General features: G+C 42.0%; 1 protein-coding gene across 10 annotated transcripts in view; it reads left to right on the top strand.

Annotated features, from left to right (window-relative positions):
- The first annotated feature begins 5,687 nt into the window (after positions 1 to 5,687).
- Positions 5,688 to 12,210, top strand: part of Mast2 (microtubule associated serine/threonine kinase 2) — a 182,514-nt gene continuing 175,991 nt past the window's right edge. For 8 of the 10 annotated variants that reach the window (XM_020157647.2, XM_020157652.2, XM_020157649.2 and 5 more), the window contains exon 1: positions 5,688 to 6,170. In XM_020157647.2, coding sequence (XP_020013236.1) covers positions 5,985 to 6,170 — 186 coding nt within the window. In that variant the 5' untranslated portion in view covers positions 5,688 to 5,984. Of the gene's footprint in view, positions 6,171 to 11,178; positions 11,218 to 12,210 lie in introns of those variants that run through there. The other 2 variants (XM_020157651.2, XM_074080248.1) reach the window with 2 other exon arrangements.

The raw sequence follows: 12,210 nt of genomic DNA, 5'->3' as shown, positions 1-12,210 counted from the left end.
AATCTTTTCTTATGCTGGGCATGGTGGTGCAGGCCTGTAATACCAGTACTCAGGAGGCTGAGGCAGGAGGGTAACAAGTTCAAGGCCAGCCTGGGCTACAAAGTGAGACCCTGCATCAAAACAACAAAAAACAAGTTTTGGCTAAGTATTAAGCATTGGAAGGCAGAAGTGATGATATAAAATAAAGGTATAGCATAGTAGATAAAGATTGAGTCAGGCGCCAGTGGGTTATGCCTGTAATCCTTGCTACTTGGGAGATGAGATCAGGAGGATAATGGTTAAAGGCCAGTCTGGGCAATAATTCATGAGACCTATCTCAAAATACCCAATACACACACACACACACACACACACACACACACACACAGGGCTGGTGGAGTGGTTCAAGTGGTAGTGTGCCTGCTTAGCAAGCTTGAGGCTCTGAGTTCAACTCCCTATACCACCAAAAAAAATAAAAGTTCATTCTGGGATGAAAAGCAAAAAGACACATGGATTAAAACAGAGACCAAGAAGAGTGTGAGTCATGGTAATTACAGGGCAAGAGTAATATGCCCTAAACACTTGCTGTGAGTATTTTAGACAGGCTTTCAGTCCCAGGTTCTCTGAAGTCACCTACACTTTTATTCTTGGAATTCTCTGAAATTCTTGTTTCCCTTATTACCAAGTGTGTCCTAATGTATTACATATGGTTTTAATTTTCATCCGTAGCTGGTGCTTGCCCAAGGTTAAGTGTGTGATTCACAGCTTTTTTAGCAAAAGATAAAACAGACAAAAATCACCATATTTAAAGACATAATAGAAATTTGGCTACATGTAATAGACACCCAAAACAACAATGACTTCATTGAATACAATGAATACAAAGAAATACAGAAGTGTATTTCTTTCTCACATGGAAGCACAGAGGGCAAGTATGACAGCTCTGAGTTATGAGTTCATCTGGGAACTTCCTATATTGTCACATTGTTCTGAGCTATGAGTTCATCTAGGAACTTCCTATATTGTCACATTGTTATCCTATGATGTTTTTTTTCATTCCTATGGTTCAAGATAGATTTTAACCAAGACACTTTCTAAGCAATAGTACAGAGGAAGGGAGAAGGTAGAAAGGGAAAGTAAGCTTCTTCCCTTTAATAGTATAATTCAGAAGTTGCACTCATCACTTGTATTGCACATCATTGGTTAAGGTCTCAGTCTCATGTCTAGACCTAGCCTCAAACAAGGCTTTTATTCTAATGGCTATGAGTCCAACAATAGGAAAGAAAACGGATATTCTATTTTTGCCACAATGATAATACAGGAACCCTTGAAGCTGAACTTTAGAAGAGTAATGTGGGTCTCTTTGAATAGCCTAGGGAGTCTTAGGAAAGTACAGCATGTTAGAATCATGGAACCTGGCCTTCTCCAGGAGGGTATGTGTAGATTCCCCAGCTCCCAAGAAGCACGGAGGACAACCTCCTTTAGGAGTGTTGGCAAGCAATCAATATGGAACATAGTTACTCCCTCTACAGCCAGTGTTTAAGAGGAAGCCTTAAGGTTCCTACAATGTGGGCTCTGCGGAGAACTTGTCCTGGAGTTTCCTGTTTCCTTGGGAAGTAATGGTGCTATCTATGTATGGGAACTGAAAGGATAGAGATTAAGAGCTTCACTTGTGGGAAGCCTGGCTTGGGCATCCTTGGCTGAGTTCAGCATTGAGGGATGGTATTGTTTTCCCTCAAAACCAAACCAAACCAAACCAAACCAAAAAAACTCTGTTGTGTTGGAAGGACCTTTCTTTGAAAGCAATGCTATGAGGTCTGTATTAGTCTGCTCAGGCTGCCATAACAAAATACCATAGATTGGGTGGCTTAAACAACAGAGATTTATTTTCCCATTATCCTGGAGTCTAGAAGTCCAAGATCATGGTCCAGCCAATTTGGTTTCTGATGAGACATATAGACAGTCACCTTCTCACTATGTCTTCACTGGCCTTCCTGCCTGTCTTGAGCTAAGGAAAGTGAGCCATCTGGTGTCTCTGCTTATAAGGACATAATTGTATAGGATTAGGACCCCACCCTTATAATCTTATTTAATCTTAATTACTTCTTTGGAGGCCCCATCCCCAAATATAGATGCTTTTCAATTTACGATGTGGTTACCTCCTGATAAACTCATTGTAAGTTGAAAAATGCATTGAATGCACCTAACTTATAGAAAATCAAAGTTTAGCCTAAGCCATCCTAAATATGCTCAGAACATTTATATTAGCCTACAGTTGGGCTAAATTATCTAACCTAAAGCCTATTTTATAACAAAGTATTCAATATTTCACATAATTTTTTGGTAGTATGAGGTTTGAACTCAGGGTCTCATACTTGCTAGGCAAGTACTGCACCACTTGAGTCATACCTCCAGCCTTTCTTGACTTAGGTTATTTTTCAGATAGAGTCTTGACTTTTTGCCTGAGGCCAGTCTTGGACCATGATATCTAGGATTACAGACATGTACCACCATGTCTAGCTTATCTGTTGAGATAGGGTTTTGCTAATTTTTGCCTGGGTTGGTTTCAAACAGTGATCCTCCTGATCTCCACCTCTCAAGTAGCTGGGATTACAGACATGTGACACTGCACCAAGCTTCATGTAATTTATTGAATACCTAAATCCAAGAAACACACTACACTTGAGAGTATTGGTCATTTCCCCTTGTAATCATGTGACTGACTGGGAGCTATGGCTCAGTATTTCTGCCCAGTATAATGAAAGTATCATATAGCATATCATTAGCCTGGGAAAAGACCAAACTCAAAACTCAAAGTATACTTTCTATTGAATTCATGTCATTTTTGTGCCATAATAAAAAAAATTGTGTCAAACTGTGGTAAATTAGGTAAATTAGGAACTATGTAAATATCCACACTGACTGGGATTACAGATGTTAATATAGTCACCATACCTGACTTCAACATATGTATTTTGAGGTGGCACAAATATTCAGTCCATAACATGGTCCCAGGAAACAATGATACTTAAGGACTAATCTCATTCTAGCTGGACTTGGCTATGGAAACTGGATTGATTTTCTTGGAATAGATTTCAAAGATAGTCACAAATTCTTCCTCTCCCTGAATCCTCTCCCCTTTGCCATGTAAACTTTAGTCATTCCCATACTGTCTTACTTTGTGACTCATGAATCACTTTGGCAGTGACAGTTGCCAATGTGGAACCAATAGGGACTTGCAAAGTGCTTTCATCTAAGGCTTGCTGTCTCTTTGCTCTTGGGACCCCTATCACTGTTGCCATATGAAGAAATTCAAACATGCCTAATAGATGATGCAACATCTATTGTACTTCCACTGCAATGGTCAATAGCCTGACAACTGCCAGATGTGTGAGAGGCCACTTCAGATAATCTAGTCACCAGCCAGCCACCCCTCAGCTGATTGAAGATGGATGAGCAAGAATAGTTGGTCCACAAAATTGCCAACTAAAGAAGTGGTTGTTGTTTTAAGCCACAAATTCCAAAGTGGCTTGTGGTATAACAATACTTTCCTTTTAGAATATAAAAGCTCCTTGGAGTTCTTGGATAACTTAGGAAGAGATATTAGACTTCCTAATAACATGGCATGAGGGGTCTGAGTGACTAACTAGAAAAAAAGAAAAGTGGTCACATTTGTACTCTAAGGTTATGAGCAGTTTAGTGAGGTAAACATTGGAATGCTGTTCTGAGGTCAAACCCAATTTAACCAGTAACTTGCTGGACATCTTCACTTGGGTATTTCATTGGCGCTTCTCTTTCTCTGTTTCTTTTTTCTTTTCTGCTCATTGGCACTTCTCAAAGCCAACACATCTAATGCTTCTAAAATTTAACTAACCACAATCTCCTTCAAACCTCTCTTCTCTTCTGTTTTCTACCTTAAGTTGACCAAGTCAGAACTTGGATATCATTCTCAAGTCTTCTCCATCTCACTCTCCACCCAGGTGCAGTCAATAGATCCTGCTGTTTCTACTGTCTGGGTCTGTCTAAAATTCACCCACTTTCTTCCATCCCCACTACCACTGTGTTAGTACTAGTCATCATCACCTTCCCCAACTAACCATAATATCTTACTAATTCGCATAGCAATTAGTAGTGGAGTGGATGTGAAGTGTGTGAGAAATAGAGGACTCAAGGATTACTGTGAGGTTTTGGATGGCCTTCCAGTTACAGGAAGTGTACCCTTCATCTTGAGATTCATTTAACTGTTTTAAGCAAAAAAGTAAACTGGCATATGAAGATTCTTGTGAGGGCTTGTGGAGGACTGGTTTGAAGAGAACAAGACCAGATGCAGGCAAACCAGTTGGAAGTCTTTCCCAATCAGGCAGGTGAGGGAAGATAAGACTTGACTTGAAGCATTGCCAATGGGATGGAAAGAGGAGGCAGACTGGAGAGATTGTGAAGTTACAGAATCAACAGGATTTGTTCATGATTACATGTGAAGAAGAGAGGGAGGAGAAGGGAGTCCTTGAGGACTTTCTGGTTTCTGCTTGAGGCAATTGGATGGGTAATGAGGAACTGGGACAGAGAATGCAGGCCCTGATGGTTATGTATGTGGGCTCTGGCATCTGACAGACCTCTGTTTGTGTCCTCACCCTGCCCTTATCAGCTGTGTGATATTGAGTATGTGATATAACTTGAGCCTGTTTTCTCAACTGTAAAATGGAAAACAATACAACTTACCTCTTCTTTGTATGTGAATTGAATGCACATTGAATGTACAGTGTCTGGAATTCAGTAGGCACCCATGATATCTATTATTACTATTCAGAAAGAGTTTGGACAGGAGGCCTAGTACAAATGGGGGAAGTCTGTGGGAAAGGCTTCTGGGAATGAACTCTGGTTAGGACAAAGAAGAAAAATACAGCATTATAGCAGACCAGCTGAAGCCAGAAGGAGACCAGGCAGGGCTGAGCTGCGACCACATGTTGCTAAGCAGATGAGTCACTGGAGGCTTCAGGTCAGGCTGCCCAGGCCGCAGCAGGCTGGACTGTGCTACATGATGACTTCACTGTCAGTGGGGAGCCCAGGGGATCTTCTGGAAGCCTTTTTTTTGTACTCTCTTCCCCCGAAGGAATTCATCACTTCTTCTTGTCTTACAGGACTTTTCACACTCTGTCTGGAAGGAGCAAGACAACAGTGCAAAAGGGACAGAAGAGTCAGAATTTGAGTCTGTCTAGTTTGATCACTGACTTGCTGGGTGACTTGGTGTGTTTCACTACACATCAGTCCCTTTCCTTGTCTATAACATGAGAATGCGTACACTGGCCTGCCTCCAAAGTGTGATGTGAGAGAATTAGGTGAAGGTTTGCAGGCACTCAATAAAAAGTCACGTATCAGCATGCAGCCCATTCATTGTGTATTTGGTCTCCTTCGTGCTCCTGGCCCCCTTCTCTCCTCCGTTGGGGCTCATTTTTGGATTCCCGGCCCGGGGCTGCGTCCGGCAGACACTTTCTTGAATGGATGAATGGGAAGAATCTATGAGTGGCTTCAGCCACAGCGGCCCGCCAGGAGCCACGCCCCCTTCCGCTGCCCGGACCGCGAGGCTGGGCCACGGGCGGGTCTTTGGCGACCTTTCTCTGGCGCGTGCGCGGGAGGCCGCGCGCGTTCGGCGCTGGCGGGCGGACTTCCCGTGCCCGCGCGCGAGGGGCGGGGCCGGCCGGAGGCTGGCGGGCGGGCGATTGACTGTGGAGCCCGCGGCGGCGGCGGCGTGTGGCCGGCCGAGCGTGTGCAGGGAGGGAGAAGACGGGGCGGCGGCGATGCTGCCTCCTCCGTGAGTAGCGCCGACGAGGGCTCGGCGCTTGAGCCCGCAGAAAGCGCCGAGGCACTGCGGGCTGGGGTGGGTGGCTTCGGGCGCCTGCCGGGCCATGGTGGCCGCGGGCGGTGGTTGCCGCGGCAGCGCTGCGGCCCGGAGCCGAGCGAGGCCGGGAAAGTCGCGGTGCTGACCCCCGCGGGGCCCAGTCGCAGATATGAAGCGGAGCCGCTGCCGCGACCGGCCGCAGCCGCCGCCGCCGCCGTCGCCAGCCCGCCTGGAGGATGGGGCTCCGCGGGCGGCCGAGCTGCCCCAACCCCTGCCGCCGCGCCGGCGAGCGCCGCCCGGGAGGCAGCGACTGGACGAGAGAACCGGGCCCTCGGGGGCCGACGGAAGGGAGCAGGTACGGTGGGCTTGGGGAAGGATGGGGAGACGGAACCCAAAAGGGAGCGGTGGGGGAGGGGACCCCGGGCGGGAGGACCAGGGCCAGAGCGACTGAGGGAGGGGTGGGGACTGGCTACTTTGGAAGGAGTGGAGATCAAGAGAGGAGAAAAATGGGGAGTGAAGAAATGAACGTGGTGGCCTGGGGTTGAATTGGAAATGGGGATTAAAAAAATGATCCTTAGGGGAGTTGGTAACTAGGAGTTCTGAATGGCGAGAAGGGCACTGGAATGTGGGCTGGACAAAATGAGCTGCAGAGAGTAGGCTTATTAAGAGGCGTGTTGAGTTCTCCAGAGGAGTAAATGGAGTAAGAGGAGGAATGTCAATTTGATCATCTCATCTTATTTCTTAGAGATTGTCTTCGCAATTATAAAACGGGGCATTCCTGAGCATTCTTTGATTTGGTCATCCTTACACTTTGTACTAGTGTGTTCAGAATCTGTTGCGTTCTCCTTAGTAACCACCTACTTTATGAGAAATCACTTTTAAAAACACTTATGTGTGCAATCTCAATGCCGTGGACAGAGAATGAATAGCTCTAAGCTCTGCCCTTTTCTGTGTGGGAAAACACAGAAAGCAATGCAAAATGAGTTTCCGAATGGACAGAATGTATTTATATAATCTATTAGACAATACTGGGTGTATTTATGAATACGGGATAAAGGTCAGTTTTATCAGGGAGGAGAAGCTGCCACTAGTAGCTATAGGAAGTTCAGTGAAAGGAGATTAATCCTTAATCTTGTTGAATTTGCAGAAAAATGTTCTGTAGTAATGATCTCTGGTGACAGATTTGCTTTTGCACAGCTCCACTCCAGACCTTAATGATTTCATCCTGACTCGGGATTTTTTATAAGTCTCCTGCCTCTTACCCCTCAATTGAACAGGTATCTTCCTTAGAGTTGCAGTTGCTGGCCCTTGGATTGTTCCCACCTTTCATCCTTCACTGAGCCCTGGCTATCGCTTCCATTGCTTCAGGCTGCTGAGCATTATCCACTTCCTGTAGTTCCAGTACCCCTTCCAAATACCTATACCCCAAATACCTATTCAGGACTTTTTAAATATGCTTTAAGTCTAGGTCCTTTCCTGACTTAGTTTACCTGGTACATTTTACTTATTGAATGCTTCAGTGAAGAGTGGTTACTTAAGTTTTCCCTCTTTAAGAATTTGTGCCTTCATTCATCATTAATTTCAGCCTCAGAGAAATAAGTATTCATCCTTCTCTCTGAGGCTGATTCCTCTGCTTATATCGTTGATTTTATCACTTGTCATCTGTTAAAGACTCTTGTTAGGTATGTTCTCTCTGTCAAATAAAAACAAAACAAAAACCACAATTTCCCTGAAGTGTATAAACCATCCAAGTTGCTTTATCTTTTCTTTACTTCACCAGTAAGCTTCTTGAAAAATGAGGTTATGTTCATTGTTTAAATTTTCTCACCTTGGGGCTGGCGGAGTGGCTTAAGTGGCAGAGCACTTGCTTAGCAAGCATCAAGGCCCTGAGTTCAAACCCCCGTTCCACCAAAAACAAAATAATCCGTCTCACCTTGTATACATTCCTAATATTTCCTTAAGTTGGTTTCTTCAAGGCCATTGGTAACTTCTATTTTTTTTTTGAGGTTTGACTTACAGTACACAAATCAAAGGTTCATTTAATCCATGAATTTTTACAGAAAAATACATGTATATGACCATTGCTCAGATCAAGATGGAGAATATTTTTGTATCCTAGAATGCCCCCTTATGCTTTCTTCCAGTTACTACCCTTCTCTAAAGTTAACCACTCTCATGACCTTTATCACCATTGGTTAGTATTGAGCTAATACTTTAACTAAATGTAATCAAACACTTTGTACTCTTGTTAGTAGTTCTTTCAGATCATGTCCATGAGGTTTATCCATGTTGTTCTTTATAGATATAATGTATTCTTTTTCATTGCTGTGTAATTTTCCATTGTGGAATATGCTGTGCTGAATACTAAAACTTTATTTTTCAAATTAAAGTACAGTCCATTGTTATTTGTGAAAAGTGTCATTGGGAAAGAGTTCCACAGAAAAATCTGTAGAAGACTTGGGAAACTTTCTATGACTGAATCTGATAGTCTTTCATTATTCTTCATCCTCTTGAACTGTGTTAACTGTAACTGTTGAACATGTGTTCCTTCTTGGTATTTTTCTTACCTTTTTTTTTTTTCCTGGCCTTTTCTTTTTGGTCCTGGGATCAAATCCAGGCCTTGGGCATGCTAGGCAAGCATGCCTACCACTTGAGCACATCAGATGTTTCTTCTGACTTTTTTTTTGGCTGTTACTGGAGTTTGAACTCAGGGCCTCACGCGTGCTAGGCAAGTACTGTACCATTTGAGCCATTCTTCCAGCCCCTAGTTTTAGTTATTTTTGAGATAGAGTCTCAAGTTTATGCCTAGGCCAGGCTGGACAATAATCTTCTGTTTATGCTTCCTGTATAGGTGGAATGACAGACATGATCCACCATGTCCAGCTTTTACTGGTTGAGATGAGAATCTTTTAAACTTTTTGCTCTTGGCTGGCCTTGAACTGCAATCTTTCTGATTTCTGCCACTCAGGAGCTGGGATTATAGGTTTGAGCCACTGCACCTGGCCTTTTTTTTCTTTTTCTTTTTACCGTAATATCCATTCTACTACCGCTTCTTTGACTGCTCCCTTCTGTGTCTTTGTTTTCCTGTTCCCAAAAATGTTCCTTGATGTATGTCCTCTGTCCATAGGTTGTTCCTTTATTGTACTCTACTCTGTAGCAGTCTTACTCTATTTGTGGCAAGTGCTTAAGATGTGGAACAAGGGTCTGCAGTTTTCTGTTCATGTTGTTTTGTTACAAAATCTCCTTGTAGAGAGTTATCTGAGTCTTCAGGCTGGACCTCTTAGTTCTTCACTTCCATTTTTCTGCTTAATATTTCTACCACAGACTCAGAATTTGTGTTCTTAACATTCATGATTTTTCTAATTTGATAGTGACCTGGAAAATCTATAAATTGTAATAATTTGTGATTTTGAAAGGACAAAAATTTAAGTTGGTTATGTTATGAGGCATTATGAATTCTATTGATTGAGCTAGTAAAAACTTTATTTCTTATAACAGGGAATAGTGCTTATTATGCTTTATATTGTGTTATTAAATGTTTGTATTTAGGTTTAAGTTCTGACAAGGTTGTAGGACATGGATCTTCAGAGGTCAGTGGCTTACTGTATCATTAAAGTAGAATCATTTAAAATGTGTTTTTTCCTATGTCTTTTCTTTATGTCATCAAATTGGAAATTTCATCGATGGTCTTTGCTTTCTTCCACACCTGTAATCTCCTGATTGAGTCATTTGTTAGATTATACTGATTCTACCTTCACAACAACTTTCAAGCCTTTATTTCCATTGTCACACCTTAATTTAGCACTTACAAACTTTAGTCTTGGTTGTTGCAATACCTTAACAAATTAACTCAATGTTCAGTCTTTTTAACTCTACTGTATTCTGCATTCTATTAAAAAAGATTGAAACTCATTATCTACATGGTAATAATGGTAAGTGTTGGGCAAATATTTGTTAAATGAGCATTTCTTTCTTTTTTTTTTTTTTTTTTTGTGGTACTGGGGCTTGAACTCAGGGCCTTCACCTTGATCCACTCCACCAGCCCTATTTTTGTGAAGGGTTTTTCGAGATGGTCATGCGAACTATTTGCCCAGATTGGCTTCAAACCATGATCTTCCTGATCTCTGCCTCCTGAGTAGCTAGGATTACAGGCGTGAGCCACCAGCACCTGGCTCATTTTTTTCTCTTTTAAAGTTTTTTAGTTGTGTTTATTGGCACATAAACGTACATATTTTTGGTGTACAATGTATACATTGTATAATGATCAAATCAAGGTAATTAACATCTGTCACCTCAAACATTTATTTCTTTGTGGTGAAGCATTTAAAGTCAAAGCTGGGTAGAGGGGTGTGTATGCTTATAATCCTAACACTTGGGAGGCTGAGGCAGGAGGAATGTGAATTTGAGGCCAGCCTGGGTTACATAATGAATTCCAGGCCAACCAAGTTGGTGGCTCATGCCTGTAATCCTAGCTACTTGGACAACTGAGATCAGGAGGATCACAGTTTGAGGGTAAAAAGTTAGCGAGACCCTCATCTCAGGCAATAGCTATGCGCCGTGGCATGTGCCTGTTGTCCCAAACTCCGAAGGAAGCTGAGGTCAGAAGGATCACAGTTCTAGGTCAGCAATGGCAAAAGAAGTTTTGGAGACCCCATCTCAATGAAAAGAAGTAGGATGTGGTGTGCCTGTCATCCCAGGGGAAAGACAGAGAGTGGGGGAATGGGGAGAGGTTGGTTAACAGGTACTAAGTTACAAGTTAGTAGGAGGAATAATTTCCAATGTTCTTTTGTAACATAAAGTGATTGTAGTTAATGCATAGCATTGTTCAAAATAGCTAGAAGAGAAAATTTTGAATGTTTCACCACAAAGAAATGTTTCAGATGATGGTTATGTTAATTACCTTGATTTTATCATTATACAATGTATACATGTATGGAAACATCATATTTGTAGCCATAAACTTGTACAATTATGTGTTAATTTAAAAAAGTTTTGATCTTACAATTTTTTTCATGTTCTGTATTTACTAAGTTTTCTTTTCTTCTTCTTTTTTTTTTTGGTGGCACTGGGGTTTGAATTTAGGACCTGACTCTTGCTAGGCAGGGGCTCTTATGCTTGAGCTACTCCTCCAGCCCCTAAGTTTTCTTTTCTATTGGATGGTTCTTGTCAGCTTATAAACATGTATTATATTTCTTTTCTTAAAAAAAAAATCTTCACTGGGCTGAGCATGGTGGCATCTGTAATAATCTATAATCTGAGAGATACTATTATCTATGTGTAATAGCGATGATATTATCTATCTCATAGGGTTATTGTGAGGATTTAATAAACTAACCTCTGAAAATACAACAAAGCCTGATAATGGAAAGCACTCAATAATGACTAATTATCTTGTTTTCAAGGTAAGTGTACATTATGTGTGAATATGGAGTTCATATTTTTTACTGTTCTCACCTGAATTTAGAAAGAGACAGAAAAAGGATGCCTTGACCTTTGATTTGTCAGTGTTACTGAGCTGCTTTTATTTTGTTCAGCTTGAAAGGGAGGCTTTAGTTTGTGCATTTTTCCCTGTAGGAAAACTTAACAGATTTCTTTTTTGATTTGAACTCAGGGCCTCACACTTGTTAGTCAGGTGCTCTACCACTTGAGCCACTCCTCCAGCTACAGATTTCTTTCCTTTTTTTTTTTTTTTTCCAGTACTGGGGCTTGAATGCAGAGCCTATATCTTGAGCCATTCTACCAGCCATTTTTTGTTTTTTTTTTTGTAATTTTTATTTTTTTATTATTCATCTGTGCATACAATGCTCGGGTCATTTCTCCCCCTTGCCTCTACCCCCTCCCTTACCACCCACTCTGCCCCCTTCCTCTCACCCCTACCCCCTCGATACCTGGCAGAAACTATTTTGCCCTTATCTCTAATTATGTTGAAGAGAGAGTATAAGCAATAATAGGAAGGAACAAGGGTTTTTGCTAGTTGAGATAAGGATAGCTACACAGGGAGTTGATTCACATTAATTTCCTGTGCATGTGTGTTACCTTCTAGGTTAATTCTTTTTGATCTAACCTTTTCTCTAGTTCCTGGTCCCCTTCTCATATTGGCCTCAGTTGCTTTTAAGGTATCTGCTTTAGTTTCTCTGCATTGAGGGCAACAAATGCTAGCTAAGTTTTTAGGAGTCTTACCTATCCTCATATCTCCCTTGTGTGCACTCGCTTTTATCTTGTGATCAAAGTTCAATCCCCTTGTTGTGTTTGCCCTTGATCTAATGTCCACATATGAGGGAGAACATACGACTTTTGGTCTTTTGGGCCAGGCTAACCTCACTCAGAATGATGTTCTCCAATTCCATCCATTTACCAGCGAATGATAACATTTCGTTCTTCTTCATGGCTGCATA

The sequence above is a fragment of the Castor canadensis genome, chromosome 7 (genome assembly GCF_047511655.1).
Source record: "Castor canadensis chromosome 7, mCasCan1.hap1v2, whole genome shotgun sequence".
In the NCBI taxonomy this organism is placed as follows: domain Eukaryota; kingdom Metazoa; phylum Chordata; class Mammalia; order Rodentia; family Castoridae; genus Castor; species Castor canadensis.
This window is presented reverse-complemented; position numbering and strand designations above follow the sequence as displayed.